The sequence below is a fragment of the Monodon monoceros genome, unplaced genomic scaffold (assembly GCF_005190385.1).
Source record: "Monodon monoceros isolate NGI ecotype Baffin Bay Population unplaced genomic scaffold, NGI_Narwhal_1 Super_Scaffold_8, whole genome shotgun sequence".
NCBI classification, from domain to species: domain Eukaryota; kingdom Metazoa; phylum Chordata; class Mammalia; order Artiodactyla; family Monodontidae; genus Monodon; species Monodon monoceros.
Window position 1 is genome coordinate 14,624,111 of NW_021703785.1, and position 20,428 is coordinate 14,644,538.

General features: G+C 47.2%; 1 protein-coding gene across 5 annotated transcripts in view; it reads left to right on the top strand.

The window, feature by feature from the left end:
• The first annotated feature begins 1,430 nt into the window (after positions 1-1,430).
• ABCC4 (ATP binding cassette subfamily C member 4) overlaps positions 1,431-20,428 on the top strand; it is a 223,712-nt gene continuing 204,714 nt past the window's right edge. For 3 of the 5 annotated variants that reach the window (XM_029209924.1, XM_029209927.1, XM_029209928.1), the window contains exon 1: positions 1,671-1,867. In XM_029209924.1, the coding sequence (XP_029065757.1) occupies positions 1,794-1,867 (74 nt within the window). In that variant the 5' untranslated portion in view covers positions 1,671-1,793. Of the gene's footprint in view, positions 1,868-15,846; positions 15,916-20,428 lie in introns of those variants that run through there. The other 2 variants (XM_029209923.1, XM_029209926.1) reach the window with 2 other exon arrangements.

Here is a 20,428-nt window from a genome sequence, read left to right on the forward strand (position 1 = left end):
AATCCTGTGCTCAGCCTGAAGTTACCGTCCTCCACCTGGGCGGGGGCTTTATTTCCAGCAGAAGAACTCAAAGATATTTTTATGTATATTCCTTGAGGAGGAACCAGGATCCTGCTTTAATCACTGCACTATAGTTTCTTGATTGTTCCTCCTTTGTTTCTGCAGTCTCTTACTTCCACTATTAGCAACTATTTGAATCTGCTCTTTGCAACTGGGAGGTCTAGGAGGCTGAAGTATTTATCCTGCAAATAAGAAAGGAGGGGACAAAGACAGGTTTTTGCGCCCCACAGGGTTGTGCTTAGTTACAGATTTATTCATCTTGCATAACTGACGCTATAAAAGCCGTTGTTTTTTTTAAAATTGAAGTATAGTTGATTTACAACGTTGTGTTAAAAGCCATTATTAATAACACCATTTTAGCCAAGGTACATGGGAAATTATCAAAGTGATCTTGTTATAAGCACCAAGAACTTTGATCTTCCCTCATTTAGGGTAGAAGGGATGAGAAACTGCTGAGCTGGTAAGATGGCCACACAAATAACTAAACACTTATGAGTGGGAGCCCAAGATTTTGTTCATTCAGTCCTACAGTCATTCATTCACTCAAGGTGCATTCTAGGTACTTTCCACACACACTGTCCATCCACCAGACCATGCTGGACTCTCTCTTGAGTCCAAATCAGAATTCATCATTTATTGATTTTAAGACCTTGGTCAAGTTCTGTCCTTAAGCCTCATCTTTTTCATCTGTGAAATAGGGATAATAATGCCTTCTTAAATAGGGCATTGTTAGAGTTAAAAGTGAGATCCGGTCCCCAGAAATTTGAAAAACCGTGTTTTGTAAACATAAGTCACTGTTCTTCCACTAGGATCTGAGCACATGACGAAAGAAATCATAAGGCAGTCTCTCTCTCCCCATATTCCCCTTTCCTCATCTAAGAGGGCAGCAAAAAGCTCACAGAGGTCCCTCGCACAGTGCAGCAATGTGAGATGCTAAAAGCCTGTCCCCAGTGGCAACATGCAGTCATCTTCCAAAATCATTTGAGTTCTAATCCTGTGTTACTTTTCTCTAGCTCTTGCAGCTCTACGAACATAATCTGTGCTAAACCCTGCTGTTGTCCGTGGTCAAATGCTCGGCCGCAGGTAGGAGACCTTGCCCCAGGACTCCAGTTTGGTCAGGATGAGGGCAGGGGGCCCAGAGGGCAGACTGCTAACGCCTTCTGCCCGCTTTCTCCTGGCGTTTGGAAAGCGGCTGCCGAGGGGGCGTTTCTGAGCAGCAGGGGCGGGCAGATATGGCGCCTCCCCTCTCCACCTTCTGGGTGGGTGCCTGGGCTGGCAGCAAGAACTACGGCAGAGTTTGCAGCCAGGTGTCAGCACGTGGCCGCCTAGGCGCGGAGCCCGGTGTTCCCTGCGCTCGGCCTACCCGCCTCTATCCAAAGGCGCCGGCGGCCTTGCCTCACACCTTCGCCAGGCTCCCTACTGCGTCCGCGCGGCCAACCTTTTGTGCCGCCGCCCCCGCACGCGGCCTGTAGCTCTAGGCTCCCAGGGATCCGGCATCAGCGCATTGCCGGCTTCCTCCAGGCGGCCCCGGGAGGCGGTGCGGCCTGGGAGGCGGGGACCCGGAGGGCCACAAGCGCTCCGCTCCCGGAAGCGAGTGGTTCTCTGGCTCCCGGAGCGCGGATCCGCGCGGCAGCCTGAGGTCCAGCATCCCAGCCGACGCCTCCAGGAGCAGCGGGAGCGGCGCCCACGCCGGAGCAGCGCCACCCCGGCCAGCGCCCGTCCTGGCCCGCAAGATGCTGCCGGTGTACCCGGAGGTGAAGCCCAACCCGCTGCAGGACGCGAACCTCTGCTCCCGCGTGTTGTTCTGGTGAGCGCCCCGCCTGAGCCGTGACACCCCTTGCCGCCGCGGGCCGGCGCCTGGCGCCTTTCAGGGGCAGAGGGCTGCGGCGAGCAAGCGGTTTCCGCCGGCGCCCAGGCCGCTGGGCTTCTTGCTGCTGGCGGGGCCGCCCCGCACTAGCCGCCTGGTACCCGCCTGCGCGCGGCGGCGGAGGACAGGGCCGGCGATTGGGACCTGGCGGCGGCGGCACCGGGTGTCCCTGCCTTTCCGCTCGCCGCCGCGCCGGCTTCCAGTTCCCGGGAGCGGCGGGAGCAGGAGGCGGGGAGGCTGAGACCCTAGGCTGCCCGCTGGGAACTGGCCGCCAGCGGGAGGAGGGACTGCACCCTCCCCAGCCCCCGACTCCACCTCTGAACTGCACCCTTGTTTCCTTTTTTCGTAAGCAAGCAGCTTATGAACAGCTTCCTTTATGTGACTAGTGCCCTGGACCAGTCGCCGTCTTCCAATAATGTCCCCACCTTTCACCATATTCCTTATGTCTTATATGACGGCAGCGTTCCAACTCCTCCGGGCTCCCTCTGTGTCTGTGACCCTGTCTCCCTCCCTCCCTCTCTCCGTGTGCGTCTCTCAGTGTCCTGGTACGTAGTTAGGGCAAATTTCTAGTGGATTAAAAAACACTCTTAATTTGTATTTAATGAACGGGGACACTATTCGAGAACACGTTTTGCTTTTGCCTGGGACTCACAGCCACGACTGGAGTGTGTATTTGACCAGCCCTTTCCCTGTTGGGAATCTTTCCACTTTCACCTTTGAGGACCACTCTGGGGGTGGGGTCCCTGAAGTCTGTGGGGTCTTCCCCAGGTCTCTAGCCTTCAGAGAAGTGTTCTGTGGTCTTGGTGCAGGTGGTCTGCCCAGGAGTCCCATGGTCTTGAAACCACTGAAGAGTCCTTGAGTTGAGAGGAAACACCAATGAAAAATGGTTCAGAGAGGAGCTCTTAACTGAAGTTTTCCATCTAGTAGCTGGGACTACTAACTTCAACCTTTGGGCTTTAGTCACACTTGCTTGATTGTTAGATCTTTTGTTTCAGGACCCTAACCCATTCATCTTTCCCATATATTCTATTTCCTGTTTTTAATGGGACAGCCTAGGGGATCCCCCGGGGATGGGAGCTCTTATGCTTGTTTTGATGGTGGTGTTTTCAGTTTGTGTAGCTACGTCTCTTGGCCATTTGGTGGCCTTTCAGGAGCAAGAGGGTCCTAGAAGAAGAAGCATGGGTGTGGTTACAGTAACTTCAGGCCGGGCGAGGAACTCTCCAAGCCCATTCTGTTGGTGGACTTTGAAAATGTATGCGAATGGAAATGGGAAGGTGAGGACTTCTCATTGATTTTGGTAGGCACCCATTTCCAGTTTTCCTGCTGGAGGGCAAGGACCTATTATCTCTTATTTTACAGCTGAAGGCACCGAAGCAGAGAGTTTGAATAAGTTGTCTACCATCACACAGCTAGTAAGTGGTGGAGAGGGGCCGTTAACCAGGCAGTCTGGCTTCTGAGCCTGTGTTCCCTGTGTATGTAACTGCAGTTCTGAGCTGCTTCTGTTTGTATACTCGTTGGTAAACGCACAGAGAAGGCGATTGCAAACACATCTTTGTTCTTGTCGGCAGGAGCTTCTCAAGGGAAGTTCTTAGCAGCTGTTGGAGGTCATGGTGTGTGATACATCTCTATAACCAAGCTAAAGGGCGGCTGTTCTCAAAGTATGGTTCTCAGCATCCTCATCACCTGGGCGTTTGTTAGAAATGCAAATTCCCCTGCACTCATTCTAGGCCAGTTCTGTAAAATTAGAAACTCTTGGGATGGGGTTTAAAACAAGCACTCCAGGTGATTCTTTTTTTTTTTAACATCTTTATTGGAGTATAATTGCTTTACAATGGTGTGTTAGTTTGTGCTTTATAACAAAGTGAATCAGTTATACATATACATATGTTCCCATATCTCTTCCCTCTTGCGTAAGCACTCCAGGTGATTCTGATGGAAGGTTGGTGCTGGCTACAGCTTTAAGTCACTTCTCCCACTGGCATTGTTACTTCAGTATTAACTTTTAAAAAGGGGTCCAGGACTTCCCTGGCGGTCCAGTGGTTAAGACCCCACTTTTCCACTGCAAGGGGCACGGGTATGATCCGTGGTCCAGGAACTAAGATCCCGTATGCCACGCGGCCAAAATAAGAAAGAAGGGGGGAGGGGTCCAGACTTTGCGAAGTTAGTTGTTGACCATGATTGCCATCCTGTATTCAAAGTCTGAGGTACCTTAGTGATTTCCTTGTGTCCCCAACTTGGCTGTCACGGGAAAGCTGAAATGAGCCCAGCCAGGAAGTTCCGCCCAGAGAGAAGGCCCACCTTGTAGAGAAAAGTCAAGTTTTCATCTTCTCATTGGGTATGTGCTTCTTAAATTTCATCTGGGGTTTAGTGTTTCCACAGCACGGGCTGTGCACGTAGGATCTAAGGAGTCATACACTATGGCTATTGATAATTTTTGTGGATTTTAGGAAAGAATAAATATTTTTCTATTTCTGTAAGAAATTTAAAACTATAGAGCAAGACGAAAAGAATAAGGGTGTGTTTCTGTTAGCCAAGCACACTTGCTGATATTTGGTCGTTTCTTAGTCTTTCCCCTAGAAATCTTTATGCACACCTCGTGCCCACATTCGTCTTTTCTGTAAAAGGAAATCGTTTTGAATCCTGAACCCTTCTTAATTTTCTATGGTTAACATTTACTTACGGCATTAAATAAGCATGGTATTAAAACATGGTATTTAATTGCAGTTTATGCAGTCTTTCACTTTTGTCCAGCACAGTTATATTGCTAATTATGATGTGATGTATATCCACGACCTTGTATTTTGGTGCATCTTTCCTTTTTCTATATTCTCAGAAGTAAAATAACCAGTGAAAGGCTACATTGTTTTCCATCAGGTTTGGGCCAATTTGCCCTCTTAATAGCTGTTTGTGAGCTCATTTCATTGTCAGCTTTGAGTACGTGAATTACATTTTTCTAGGTCTAAAGTTAAAAATAATATCAAACTCGTTTTTTGTTTGTTTGTTTGTTTTGTTTTTTTTGGCTGCGCCACGAGACATGGGGGATCTTAGTTCCCGGACCAGCAATGGAACCCGGGCCCCCCCGCATTGGAAGCGCGGAGTGTTAACCACTGGACCGCCAGGGAAGTCCCCCAATATCAAACAGTTTTAATTTGAATTTATTTGATTTGCAGAAATGGAACCTTTTTTTGGTGTCTGTTGACCATTTGTTTGTATTTTTTTGAATTGTGTATTAATAGATTTTTTCCTATGAGGTATTTATATTTTTGACATAACTTGTAATAGTGCTTATAATTTTCCAGATTTTCATTTCTCTTAATTTAGCTTAGAGGTTTTAAATTATATATCATTAAGCATATCAAGCTTTTCTTTTTGGTTTCTCCTGTTGCTTTTGTAATACCTTTTCTAAATCCCAGCATCATCTAAATCTCTAAGCATTTTACGTTACTTCTTGTTTCATTTCTAACAATAAAGCCAGCTATAATTTCTCTTAGTGTTAGATATAAGATAGGCCCCATTTTTTCTGAAACAGCCCATCTTCCTATCATGGTTTATTGAATAATTCTTGCTCATCCCCATTATTGGAAATAAGTGGCATAAATTATGAACCGTGTCCAGTCTGCTGAGACTCTTCCTGGTCATGTTCCCGCTGTCCTGCACAGCAGGCCTCTGGGGTGTGCTCTGTACTTCTCTCCCACCCTCGTCCCAGAGGCCAGCAGTTTGGGGGTTAGTGTGGGACCTGTCTCCAGAGATGAGGGTTGAGTAGGGTCTTTGGCCAGATGCACTTGACCCATCAGGGAGTGGTTAAATTGTAGCTCCCCCGACGCTGACCACGTCTCAGCTGGTGAACTGTCACCTTGCAAAGGGAGTGCTGTGGTGGAAACTGCCCCTGGTGTCCAGACAGACTCTGGAGACTCTTGTCAGAGAAGCTGATGGCATGATGGGGGATGTGAACTGGCTGAGTGCTGAGATGTGTAGGGAGGTTGGTCCTGTCAGGCCCTCAGTAAATACTGATCATGAATGCACAGAAATGTATAATTCCAAACTAGGGTTCTTTGCACCATTTTCTCCAAGTGCTGTAGATGCAGGCTGGGTGAGCTTCCCAGGGCTCTTTCTCCGACTTTGGTTTGTTCCCCTTTCTTAGGTGTCTAGTTTGATTAGTTCTGGCAATTTTATACAATAACTGCAGCACCGTGGAAGATGAAGAACACCCTAAAGGTGTATTAAAATTTACTGCTAAGTCCTTACAGTGAAATGCACAGTGTAACAAATTTAAGTTTCCTTCCTATAGTATATTCTTGATTTTGGGCGTCTCTATAGTCCTCATCTGCTCAGCCTGAGAGGTGTCAACTAGTGTCCATTCAGATGTGTCACGTGAATAATTTGCCTTTCTGAGTCTTCCAGGGGTCCCCCAATGTGTTGACTCCCTTCCCTTTGTTGATCTGAAACAGACTGTCAGATATTTCTCCAGCAAATATGGGTTTATTTGGGATCAGCAGAGAGTTGCAATTCAGGGTCTGCAGCCATGGCGAGCCATGTGTACGTCTCCAAAGGGCAGGGGAAGGAGAACTCTTATAGAGGGGAAAAGAGAGTTGCGAGGGCTGTTGTCGTAAGCAGAGTCCATGGCTTTTCTTTCTCCTTTTTTAAAGGATAAATTTATTTCTTTTGGCTGCGTTGGGTCTTTGTTGCTGTGCGCGGGCTTTCTCTAGTTGCGGCGAGCGGGGGCTACTCTTCATTGCGGCGTGCGGGCTTCTCATTGCGGTGGCTTCCCTTGTTGCGGAGCATGGGCTCTAGGCGCGTGGGCTTCAGTGGTTGCAGCACGTGGGCTCAGTTGTGGCTCGTGGGCTCTAGAGCACAGGTTCAGTAGTTGTGGCACACGGGCTTAGTTGCTCCGCGGCATGTGGGATCTTCCTGGACCAGGGCTCGAACCTGTGTCCCCTGTGTTGGCAGGCAGATTCTTAACCACTGTGCCACCAGGAAGCCCCACGGCTTTTCATTGGCTGAGTCCTTGGCAGGAAAGAAGAGGAGTCTGTCTGCTTGCCTTTGGGCTCTGATATTTTTGCAGGCGTGAGAGCTCCCCCTCCTGGTCTCCCAACTATTTAATTGAGGTTTCTGTTAATTTTTTTACCCTTCCCTGTCTGTCTCGCAGGCTGTGTCTGCTATGTGGGGTGTGGAACACCTTCATCCTAAATCTTGCCTGTAACTTTTTGATGGATCCAGGGAACCCTGTCCCTCTTACCATGAGGCTGTTTCCATGGGTTTCCTCTTTGTGTGAGATAAGCCCTTGTAAGAGTTTTCTGTGTTTCTGTGTCCACCATGGATAAAATGAAGGTGAATACCTGTAATGCAGTGGGAAGGTCTGGACTTAGGTTTGGATGGACTCAGGTCTTATCTTCGGCCCTGCAGTTCTATGTAGCTACATGCAAGTGAATCTCAGCCTCCCCTGGCTTAAAATTGGGAGGCTGGAGATAATCCTAATGCAACTGACCCAGTCCAGAGTTATGGCCTCAGCTTGTTGGGGCCAGGGGATGCCTGAAGACAGGAAGGTAACCTTTAGGTCCGTTCAAAGATTATTCCTTTTAAGATCTCTTTATGTTAGATAAATACCTAGGGATAACTGAAAATGGCAGGGGGTAAACTGAATACTTCCTTCAGATGTTAACTCATGTTTTCCCATTTTCAGCAGTATTTTCTGATGTGCTGTTAAAAATGCAGATGCAGGGCTGTTTCCCTCCCTGCCTCAAGGTATTCAGATTCTGGTAGGTGTGGAAGGGACCTGCCTTTTAAGTTTATTCACAGCACTTACATGCAATTAGTCCTCAGAGATGGAACCATTTAGATAACAATACACATAACCACTAACACCTATTGAATGCTTCCTCTGGGCTCAGAATCTTACTCATTGTTTTTACTTTGTTCAAAATTTTATTTATTTATTTTTGGCTGCTTTGGGTGTTGTCGCTGCCCGCTGGCTTTCTCTAGTTGCGGCGAGCGGGGGCTGCTCTTCCTTTGCGTGGGCTTCTCATTGTGGTGGCTTCTCTTATTGCAGAGCCCGGGCTCTAGGCACGTGAGCTTCAGTAGCTGTGGCGCAGGCTCATTAGTTGTGGCGCACGGGCTTAGTTGCCCCGTGGCACGTGGCATCTTCCCGAACCAGGGATCGAACCTGCGTCCCCTGCGTTGGCAGGTGGATTCTTAACCACTGCGCCACCAGGGCAGTCCCTGTTTTTAATGTCTCATTTAACCCTCAGACATTCCTATGAGTCAGTGAGGCAGGCATCCTATGAATGAGGAAATCCAGGTCCAGAGAGGAGCCTCATAGCTGGGAGGTCTGAAGGCCCCAGCTGGGACTCCTCAGCACACCCAGGAGGCTGGCAGTACTCACTGTCCTGTCTGCCTGGCTTTAGCTCCCACAGGTTGGGTGAATAATAAATGAATATGCTGACAGTTAAAACTCATGTTAGTGACTGTATATGCTCTTTACACAGGCATGCATCTGGAGCATGTTTTCCTTCGTTCTGTTTGTTATGCTGCTGCCCGAATTGCTGAGTGGGTTGTTGGCATCCTTATTCCTCCAGTTCTGAAGGCATCAACCTGTCAGTTCCCCTCGACTTCTTCAGCCTCACCTGCTGACATCAGATCCTGTTGATTCAACTTTAGACATGCCTTTGGAGTCATTCATTCATTCAGCAACTGTTTCCTGAGTGTGGATGTGTGGAATTCACAGGAAAGGGGACCACAAAGATGCCACCCTCCTGGAACTTGTGTCCCTCCCCGCCCCTGTTCCGTCCTCACCTAACAGTCTTGGCTTCACGTCTTCCCAACGGGTCTTCCTGCTACCATCCTTTCCCCTAAAACAAATCCATGCCGTCCCCCTGCTTAAAAATCTCTCCTTCCTCCTGCTCTCAAGAGTAATTCTTTAGCATGGCCTTCAAGGATCCTTCAGAATCTCCTTTCTGAGCCTCATCTTTCATCATTTCTTACACAGCTGGACTTGTGTGATGAGTTGAGGCCGATCTTACAGCTATCCTGCCTTTGCAGGGCCATCAGAGCCAGGCCTGGGGTCCTGCCTGGTGAAAGGCAGCTGCCGCTGAGTGAGCCATTGTGTTACCGGGGCTGTGGGAATAGATGCGGGATAGCAGGCCGATGCCCATGTTGTTTTCCCAGCACCGTTGCCAGAGGCTCATTTATACAACACTGAGTCCTCATCCAGGTCGGGTACAGTGGAGCAGTGCCCTATCTGAAGCCAGATTGCCTGGGTACAGATCTGACCTCTGCAACTTACCTGACCATCATACACACCTCACAGGGTTGTGGAGAGCATTAAATGAACCAAACACTGGTGAAACATTTAGTGTCTGGCAGATAGCAAGCAGTAAATAAATATTAAAAGATAGCCATGCCACCTTCTTGTTAGCAGTTGTAAGCTAATGTTTTCGTTTGTAAATTGACACGGTCTATTTCCCAGATGGGTGTGTGCTGCAGGAGGGTATGAAGAAGGTGTGCACTGATTGATGCAGGGTTTTGAGGAGCAGTTGGACGGAGAAGAAGGGGACTCATCCCAGGCAGGAGACGGGCACACGCAGGACACAGAATTCTGCAGAAGGTAGTATGTCCTGAGAATAGAAAGAAGTGTGTGGATGCCCCTCTCTCCCGTCTGGCGGTGTTTGCGGTTCTTCAAGGTCACACCCCTCCCCTATTTCATCCCTGCTGGCTTGCAGACTTCTCTGATCCTTTCCCCTCGTCCTGTACTCCTGACGGATGTCAGTAGCCCGTTTGTGGTTTCTGACGTCGCTCCTCATTCCATTTCCTGGTTTCATGGCCACTTCTGTGCTGATCTCTTCATGTGGCTAGTCCCCACCTGGTCTTTTCCCGAAACCAGCTCCTGTCTGCCCTCCTTCCAGTGTTATGAGATCAGAGGGCTGGAAGGGAGAGAGCTTCTAGTCCATACTGGATACAGGAACCTCTTCCAGACATTGTGCAATGGGGAAATTTACTGCTCTTATGTCTTCATATTAAAATGACAGAGTGTGGTCTATTGAGCCAGTTTTCTTTCTGACCAATTGATACCCATCTGTGTCTCCTTTTATGTTTTTGGTCAACACAGGAATTTGACTCCCCATCTTCATATGGGGGCCTCCTGGTATTCAGAGATGGGCTTTACGGACCCATTAAATCTTTAAAGAGAACTGTCTCCAGTTTCCATGCTGCCTTTTTTAAAAAAATTAATTAATTTATTTTTGGCTGCGATGGGTCTACGTTGCTGCGCGCAGGCTTTCTCTAGTTGTGGCGAGTGGGGTCTACTCTTTGTTGCGCTGCGCGGGCTTCTCATTGTGGTGGCTTCTCTTGTTGCGGAGCACGGGCTCTAGGCGCGCGGGCTTCAGTAGTTGTGGCACACGGGCTTCAGTAGTTGTGGCTCGTGGGCTCCAGAGCGTAGGCTCAGTAGTTTTGGCGCATGGACTTAGTTGATCCGCGGCATGTGGGATCTTCCCGGACCAGGGCTCGAACCCATGTCTCCTGCATTGGCAGGTGGATTCTTAACCACTGTGCCACCGGGAAAGCTCCCATGCTGCCTTTTTTTTTTTTTTTTTTTTGGTGGTACGCGGGCCTCTCACTGTTGTGGCCTCTTCCGTTGCGGAGCGCAGGCTCCGGACGCGCAGGCTCAGCGGCCATGGCTCACGGGCCCAGCCGCTCCGCGGCATGTGGGATCTTCCCGGACCGGGGCACGAACCCGCGTCCCATGCATCGGCAGGTGGACTCTCAACCACTGCGCCACCAGGGAAGCCCCTTAAAATTTTTTTTTTTTTCTATGCTGCCTTTTTAAGTGGCAAGGTTTTCAGGCCCTCTTCCATCTGGTTGAACTGAATGCTCTTTAGTAAGGTTTCTTTTAAAAATAAATTTTTTAAATTTATTTATCTATCTTTGGCTGCACTGGGTCTTCGTTGCTGTGCATGGGCTTTCTCTGGTTGCGGCGAGCGGGGGGCTGCTCTTTGTTGTGGTGCGCAGGCTTCTCATTGTGGTGGCGTCTCTTGTTGTGGAGCATGGGCTCTAGGTGTGCGGGCTTCACTAGTTGTGGCACGTGGGCTCAGTAGTTGTGACTCATGGGCTCCAGAGCGCAGGCTCAGTAGTTGTGGAACACGGGCTTAGTTGCTCCACCGCATGTGGGATCTTCCCAGACCAGGGCTCGAACCCGTGCCCCCTGCATTGGCAGACGGATTCTTAACCACTGCGCCACCAGGGAAGCCCCTGAATGCTCTTTAGTATCAACATCTTTATTCTCATGTGGCATCTGGAACTGGACAGGTTTGATCTGATCAGAGGTAGTGTTTTAACTAATTACTTAGACAATTTAACAAATAATTTGCGTGCTTGATGTGTTCCAGGTTATGTTCTAGGCCACGTGTTGGCACACTATGACCCACAGGTCAAATCCAGCCTACTGTCTGCTTTTGTAAATGAAGTTTTATTGAAACACAGCTATGCTCATTCATGAGCAAGAATGTTGCAACAGATGCGAAGTTGCAACAGAGACTGTGACCTGCAAAGCCTAAAATGTTTATGATCTAGCTCTTTACAGAAAATGTTTGCTGCCCTGTTCTAGATGTTTGGGATATAGTAGTGAGCAAAAGAGGTAACAGTCCCTGCCTTCATGTAACTTAAGCTCTAGAAAAGGTGAATAAGTAACCTATAGCATGTTAGATGGTTATGAGTGCTGAGAAGAGAGAATAATAAGATGGGGAAAGGAATCAGGAGTGTGTGTGGGGAAGGGAGGTGACAGTTTTAGGGGGGCCAGGGGGAGCTTCACAGAGAAGACAACACTCCAGAGAGATGACCTGGAGGAGGTGATGGAGTGAGCTGTGCACATTCAGGGGGAAGGACAAGTGTAAGACAAGAGATGATGGGGACTCTGTTGGTCATTGGAGGACTTGGGCTTCACTCTGCGTGGATGGAGTCTACTGAAAAGTTTTGAGAAGAGGTGTGACATGATTTGCTCAGGATTTAGTAAGATCACTTCTGGCAGCTGTACTGGAAGTCAACTAAAGAAAGTTATGGGCAGAAATGGGGACACTGGCAGGAGATTTCACAGGAGTTCAGGCCAGAGATGATAGTGGCTTTGACCAGGATGGAAGGAGTGGCAGTGGTGAGTAGCTGGGTTCAGGGAAGAGCTTATTTAAAGGTGGAGCTGTGGGAGAGGGGGTTGGCTTTGATGGTTGTACTTGAGAGGAAGTGACTTTAAAGGTTATCTCTGGATTTGGCCTGAGCACCTGCAAGGATGGAGTCACCATTAAATGAAATGCTGAAGCCTGCAAGAGGAATGGGTTGGAGAAGACCAGGAGTTTGGTCTTGACCGAGTTAAGTTTGAGATGCCTGGTGCACCTGGGAGAGGTTGAGCAGGTCATGAGTCAAGGGCTCAGAGAAGTCTGAGCTGGAGATAAGATTTGGGCGTCATCAGCAACGCATGCAGCTGAGATGTATTGGACCCGTGGTCAGCTGACTTCACAGTGCATCCCCATACAAACTTCTGTTTTCTCTGGTTTTAAGTTCATTTATTTTGTTGATATCAGAGTTCAACGTCTCATTGTTGCCTGTAGAAAGTGCTTTGAAAACTTTTGTTGTCTTTACTTGAGAAAGGACAGGTCCTGGGACTGTCCTTCAGGTTATGGCCAATCTGCTAATGAACACCGTGGGCAGTGGGTGAACTTGACACAGGTATCAGGAGAGGTCGGGGGTTCAGAGGTCTCTTATCTACTGGGTAGTTGTTCTGAAACCCTACAAAGAGAAGACTTGAGGCTAGTTTGACATGATTTCCTCTTAATGATTGCAGGCTGGCTCTTGGTGCTGCCTTTCCTAAATAGACTTGGAAATTACCTTCTTCAAACAATTGTTGGCGCGTATTATCTGTTAAACCTGCCAGCTCTTAATTTCATCTTAAGTTCCTGCTATTGAGTGTACAGCGGTTTCTCAGCCCTCAGTATGATTGAATCACCTGGGCAGCCCTAAAATGTGAATGCCTGGTCCCTCCCGTTAGGCCAATTTGAATCATCATCTCAGGGCATGGAACCCAGGTATCAATATTTTTAAAAGGTTCCCTACAAGTTTCTGATGGACAGTGAAGACCAAGAACCCCTGATTAAAAACAGTTTCCAAAGGCCAGACATTCTTCTGTGCAAATTTTCGTTTCTGTGGCTGGGGGTTCTGGTCTGCCCTCACCTGCACCCCCTTTTCTAAGTTCCTCTCAAAGCGGGAGAACAACTGGCTTGTTCATCCCCGTGGGGACTCAGCAGGGTGTTGTGGAGGAAGAGAGCTTCCTCTGTGTGGGGATCTTAGATATACTTGGTCCTTGGGTCCTTGTGGTAAATGCTTGTTGAACCTGGTTTTGTCCTCATCTTACCAAAGCAGGACACTGAGGAGCTCAGAGTTGAGTCAGGATGAGAAATTCCAGAGAGTGAGCCATGGCATCTGTGTCGCTGTGTTTATTTCCTCACCCTGGGCAGACAGGAATGCCTGGATTGATTGAGCCTACAAGGGTAATTGAGTGGAAATCTCACACTGGTCAGCAAAAAGCTCGTGAGCGTAAAATTGCTACCCAATAAATTGCTTTTATTTGCAGACCCTTATTGGTGTGTTTTGTTGGTCAGGATGTGACGTGAGATTAGATGATAAACCCAGTTGGCTACTTCTTTTAACTTCTATTGAAGGGATTCTTCAACTAGGCAGTGTGCACTCTTCTCTCTCTGTAAATATAGAAAGGTGTCTGTCCTGTTTTTTTTGGCTGCATTGGGTCTTCATTGCTGCGCGCAGGCTTTCTCTAGCTGCCGCGAGTGGGGGCTGCTCTTTGTTGTGGTGCCCGGGCTTCTCACTGTTGTGGGTTCTCTTGTTGCGGAGCACGGGCTCTCGGCGCGTGGGCTTCAGTAGTTGTGGCACGTGGGTTCAGTAGTTGTGGCACGTGAGTTCAGTAGTTGTGGCACATGGGCCCAGTAGTTGTGGCTTGCGGGCTCTAGAGCACAGGCTCAGTAGTTGTGGCGCATGGGCTTAGTTGCTCCATGGCATGTGGGATCTTTCCCGGGCCCGGGTTCGAACCCGTGTCCCCCTGCATTGGCAGGCAGATTCTTAACCACTGCATCACCAGAGAAGTCCTATCATGTCTTTTTATTGCTTTAAATGATCAAGTGTTATTTAAGTCTTTATTCATTTGTGACTTAAAAAAGAAAAAAACTATATTGTTAGCTCTTCAAGGGCAGAAACTAGTGTCTTTGGCATCTCTCAGTGCCTAACTGAGCATCTTGCCCTTAATAGGTTTATTCAGTGATTGTAAATTACTTTAGTCTTAATCTGAGTTTTTCTAACTTGGAGTTGCTGACACCTCCGTCTTAGATGGGAGCAAGCTGAGTATAAGGAGAGGGCATCAGACTGGAGCCAGGGGTCCTAGTCTGGGATCTTACTAGCTGTGTGACCTTAGCAAAACACTTAACCACTCTGGGCTTTGGTACCCTCTTCTAGAAGCTGGCAGAATTAAACCTACTCACAATGTGTTCTAAAAATTAGATTTTAGATTTAGTACAATGAACGAATATAGTTCCATATACTTACTTTTCTCCCCCACTTCCAATCAGGCAGGGCAAGGCAGCAGGGAAGTAATGTGGGAAGTAGTGCAGTGTATAATATCCATCTCTGATGAATGGAGAAGTGACCCGTTAGTAACTGTCCCACAGAAATTAAGATATATGAAAAAAAGCAACAAAGGGGAATGTAATTTATACTCAGAACTGGGCTGCTGTCTGTGGAAGCACTTTGAAAATTATTGGGTGGTGTTGCTACATCTGCCAGAAGTCTTCTGGAAAGCAGTTTCTCAGCAGAGCAATGTGGCCAGGACTGCCCAAGTCAACTTCCGGCAGCTTCCCTCTTTCATTAATAGCGCCAGTGCCTCGATCTTGGACTTCTAGCTGGCAAAGCTGTGAGAGAATAAATTTCTCTTGTCTAAGTCACCCTGTGTGTGGTACTTTGTTAGCCTGAGCACATGAGCAACTCCCGTTTCCCATGGAGGGCTTGGTTGGAGTTAGTGCCACTGGTCATTGATCAGAGCTGCTTTGTATTGTGGTAGCTTGTCCCGTTAGACTGGACTCACCAAGGATTCTGACCCCACAAGCCTTACCCTCTACTCCATCTGCTTATTATAGACCTGCCCTCACATATTTTTTTGAGTTGAATTCAGGTATAATTCCTAAGCCTTCAAACATACATGTAGCCAATCTTCATAAACCCTTCGAGTGCTGTACTTGGGAGGGGAGAGTGCATTCTGCCCCTGGACAGGCAGGCTGGGCATTGCAAGTATAATTTATTGCTCTAGAAATTAGATTACTCATTGTTGCTGTTAGTTCCCCCAGCACGAGGTGGGGACATCTTTGGCATAAGGCTATCCAGTGTAAGCTCTTCTGTTCTTTTGGGCTATGAGGTAACTCAGACTCATGCTCTAAACTTTCTCTTTTTCATCTACATGAAAGTTTCCCAAATAATTTTGCTTTGGGGAAAACCCCATACAAGACCGTAGTGTATCTGATATTAATAGTCGAAAAAAGATGGCTCTGTTGTTCTCAGGCAAACTCAAAATCCTTTCTTCTCCCCCCTTAGAATACGATGTAGTCCTAGTTTTTCCTTCAACAAATATTTTAAAGAGTAGTCCCTTTGAGCAAGCCAAATTAGGATTCCTCTTCTCCGTCCCTCCTCCCTCCTCCCTCCCTTCCTCTCTTGAGTGGATTTTGGTCATCTCTGCTAGGAGCCACTCAGAAAGTAAATTGAAGTCTTTTGAAGGGAAATTCCAGCCCCTTCATGGGGAGGGATTCCTATAAGGGGGAGACACATTTTCTAAGAACCCCTTCCAGGAAGGATGAGGTGCAGCAGGAAGGAATCCCACAGAGCAGCCAACTCAAACACAGAAAGGGAATTAGCTGCCTTTGATTTCCGGGAACTGGCCGTTTTATTTAGGGCAGAGCAAAGTGAGTAACGAGCAGCTACCGCTGAATGCGAGTTGTGCAAAAGGTGGTCTATGCGGTGGGGGAGGGCTGTGTTGGAGAGATTGAACCCAGCCTGCAAACTGCAGGTGAACTCGAGGCCGGCTGAGCCAGCTGACCCTCTGGGAAAGTCTGATGACTCTGAGAAGCTGGTGACAGGCGAACAGGGGAGGCCCAGGCAGGTTGAAGAAAACGCTGCGCAGGGTCACGCAGACAGAGCCGCTGTGGTTTAAGCCACTGTGCGGTTTCCTCCATCTCACATGTTTAGGCTGAGTTCCTGGCAAGGATTTCAAGGCCCTAAGAGGTGCACATGAGCACCGCTGCAGCGCCCCGTGTGTGGAAGGACCCGCGGCGCCGAGCGTGGTGGAGACCGTGGACCTGAGTGAGGCCGCTGAGGCCTGCCTTCCGGGGGGCAGGAAGCACGCAGTGCCGCCGCTGGCCTGAGGTCTTACTCCACGCTTCCGGACGCTTCTGTGCTCCCTCCCTCGGGCCTCTTTCTGCCTCCTGGTCCTGCCTTCTCCGCTGTTCTCTGCTTTATTTTTCTCTCTGCTCCCCTCCCCTCCGTCCTCAGAAAGTTGGCCCCGTCTGCTGAGCTCCACGGAAATCCATGTGCAGTGACGCTGGGTGATCTTTGAAGGTGGGGACTGCGGGTTACCAGGGGACCTCGCCCCGCCCGCCTCCATCCCCCTCTCAGCTGCCCTCGCTCTCCGAAGCAAGAGGCAGTGTCTCCTCGCATCCTCTGCACAGCCACTCTGAGCGCTCCAGGACCCGCGGGGGCTTTGCGGAATACTTTCCAACCTTAAGCAGATTCCGGTAATGCCAGGTGCGATGCTACCGCAACCATGGTTTAACGTTTGTAAAAGCCCGGCCAAGGGCAGCCGCGTTCTTTGCCGCCAGCCGAGGAAACCGAGGCGCGGAGAGGTTAAACAATTTTGTGCCCAAAGCAACACAACTTTGTAAATGGGGAGGGGTTGGTATTGTCTCAGTTTCAGATGTTGCAAGTCCGGTGCCAGAGGTCCTTGGAAGGCAGAGGAGGAAGACTTACACTGAGCTTCGGGAGCTGCTGTGATCTCAGACTAGAACCAGGTGGTGCTTGGAAAACTACATTTTATCTCAGTTTGTGCAGAAATTCTCTTTTTTTAAATCCCTTAAGAAGTGCACCTCCAAAAGCATATCGCACTACAAATGATGGCTTCTTGGCTAGGTTTAGCAGCCTGGTGTTTATGTCCGAGTCCGATCTTTATTTCTGAAGTGTCACCTGATTCCCGATGGACTTTAGCATTTGGCTTGATTGTAGACAAAAGGGTTTGTGTTCTTCATATCCTGCTGTTCTGACAGGCCAGGATCCTAGTGTTGTTGCGCTTGCATTTTTTATTTTGTTTTTGTTTTAAATTTTGTTTATTTTATTTTTTTGGCCGAGCGACACAGCTTCTGGGATATTAGTTCCCTGACCAGGGATTGAACCCAGGCCCTCGGCAGTAAGAGTGCAGAGTCTTAACCACTGGAACGCCAGGGAATTCCTGCATCTTTTTATTTTGGAAGGGAATGATTTGGTCTAGCAGCCTCCCTCCTACTCTTCCACCCAAAAAAGGGGAAATAAACATACCTTGATTTGATATGAAATCAGATTAATAGTAAAATTTTTGACTGCCTGAGGTTGTAGAGCTGTTCTAAGTATTTATTTATTTATTTTTGCGGTACGCGGGCCTCTCACTGTTGTGGCCTCTCCCGTTGCAGAGCACAGGCTCCGGACGCGCAGGCTCAGCGGCCATTGCTCACGGGCCCAGCCGCTCCGCGGCATGTGGGATCTTCCCGGACCCGGGCACGAACCCGTGTCCCCTGCATCAGCAGGCAGGCTCTCAACCACTGCGCCACCAGGGAAGCCCTGTTCTAAGTATTTTTTTTTAATTTTATTTATTTATTTTATACAGCAGATTCTTATTAGTTACCTAATTTATACATAATAGTGTATATATGTCAATCCCAACCTCCCAATTCATCCTACCACCCCTGCTGCCCCACCCCACTTTCCCTTCTTGGTGTCCATACGTTTGTTCTCTACATCTGTGTCTCTAGTTCTGCCTTGCAAACCAGTTCATCTGTACCATTTTTCTAGATGCCACATATATGCGTTAATATACAATATTTGTTTTTCTCTTTCTGACTTAGTTCACTCTGTGTGACAGACTCTAGATCCATCCACGTCTCTACAAGTGACCCAATTTCGTTCATTTTTTATGACAGAGTAATATTCCATTGTATATATGTACCACAAATTCTTTATCCGTTCATCGTCGATGGGCGCTTAGGCTGCTTGCATGACCTGGCTATTGTAAACAGTGCTTCAGTGAACATTGGGGTGCATGTGTCTTCTTGAATTGTGGTTTTCTCTGGGTATATGCCCAGTAGTGGGATTGCTGGGTCATAGGGTAATTCTATTTTTAGTTTTTTAAGGAACCTCCGTACTGTCCTCCGTAGTGGCTGTATCAGTTTACATTCCCAAAAACAGTGCAGCAGGGTTCCCTTTTCTCCACACCCTCTCCAGCATTTGCTGTTTGTAGGTTTCCTGATGATGGCCATTCTGACTGGTGTGAGGTGATACCTCATTCTAGTTTTAGTTTGCATTTCTCTAATGATTAGAGATGTTGAGCAGCTTTTCATGTGCCTCTTGGCCATCTTTATGGCTTCTTTGGAGAAATGTCTATTTAGGTCTTCTGCCCATTTTTGGATTGGGTAGTTTGTTTTTTTAATATTGAGCTGCATGAGCTGTTTATATATTTTGGAGATTAATCCTTTGTCCGTTGATTAGTTTGCAAATATTTTCTCCCGTTCTGAGGGTTGTCTTTTCATCTTGTTTATGGTTTCCTTTGCTGTGCAAACGTCTTTAAGTTTCATTAGGTCCTGTTTGTTTATTTTTGTTTTTATTTCCATTACTTTGCGAGGTGGGTCAAAAAAGATCTTGCTGTGATTTATGTCAAAGGACGTTCTTCTATGTTTCCCTCTAAGAGTTTTATAGTGTCCAGTCTTACATTTAGGTCTTTAAGCCATTTTGAGTTTATTTTTGTGTATGGTGTTAGGGAGTGTTCGAATTTCATTCTTTTGCATGTAGCTGTCCGGTTTTCCCAGCCCCACTTATTGAAGAGACTGTCTTTTCTCCATTGTATATTCTTGCCTCCTTTGTCATAGATTAGTTGACCATAGGTGCGTGGGTTTATCTCTGAGCTTTCTATCTTGTTCCATTGATCTATGTTTCTGTTTTTCTGCTAGTACCATATTGTCTTGATTACTGTATCTTGGTAGTATAGACTGAAGTCAGGGAGTCTGATTCCTCCAGCTCCGTTTTTTTCCCTGAAGACTGCTTTGGCTATTCTCAGCGTCTTTTGTGTCTCCGTACAAATTTTAAGATTTTTTGTTCTAGTTCTGTAAAAAATGCCATTGGTAATTTGATAGAGATTGCATTGAATCTGTAGATTGCTTTCGGTAGTATAGGCATTTTCACAATGTTGATCCTTCCAATCCAAGAGCATGGTATATCTCTCCATCTGTTGGTATCATCTTTAATTTCTTTCATCAGTGTCTTATAGTTTTCTGCATACAGGTCTTTTTTCTCCCTAGGTAGGTTTATTCCTAGGTATTTTATTCTTTTTGTTGCAGTGGTAAATGGGAGTGTTTCCTTAATTTCTCTTTCAGATTTTTCATCATTAGTGTACAGGAATGCAAAAGATTTCTGTGCATTAATTTTGTATCCTGCAACTTTACCAAATTCATTGATTAACTCTGGTAGTTTTCTGGTGGCATCTTTAGGATTCTCTATGTATAGTACCATGTCATCTGCAAACAGTGACAGTTTTACTTGTTTTCCAAGTTGTATTCCTTTTACTTCTTTTTCTTCTCTGATTGTCGTGGCCAGGACTTTCAGAACTGTGTTGAATAATAGTGGTGAGAGTGGACATCCTTGTCTTCTTTCTGATCTTAGAGGAAATGCTTTCAGCTTTCCGCCATTGAGAATGATGTTGGTTGTGTGTTTGTCATATATGGCCTTTATTATGTTGAAGTAGGTTCCCTCTATGCCCACTTTCTGGAGAGTTTTTTATCATAAATGCATGTTGAAGTTTGTCGAAAGCTTTTTCTGAATCTATTGAGATGATCATATGGTTTTTCTTCTTCATTTTAATATGGTGTATCACATTGATTGATTTGTGTGTTTTGAAGAATCCTTGCATCCCTGGGATAAATCTCACTTGATCATGGTGTATGATCCTTTTAATGTGTTGTTGGATTCTGTTTGCTAGTATTTGGTTTACGTTTTTTGCATCTATGTTCATCAGTGATATTGGCCTGTAATTTTCTTTTTAATAGTATCTTTGTCTGATTTTGGTATCAGGGTGATGGTGGCCTCATAGAATGAGTTTGGGAGTGTTCCTTCCTCTGCAGTTTTTTGGAAGAGTTGGAGAAGGATGGGTGTTAGCTCTTCTCTAAATATTTGATAGAATTCACT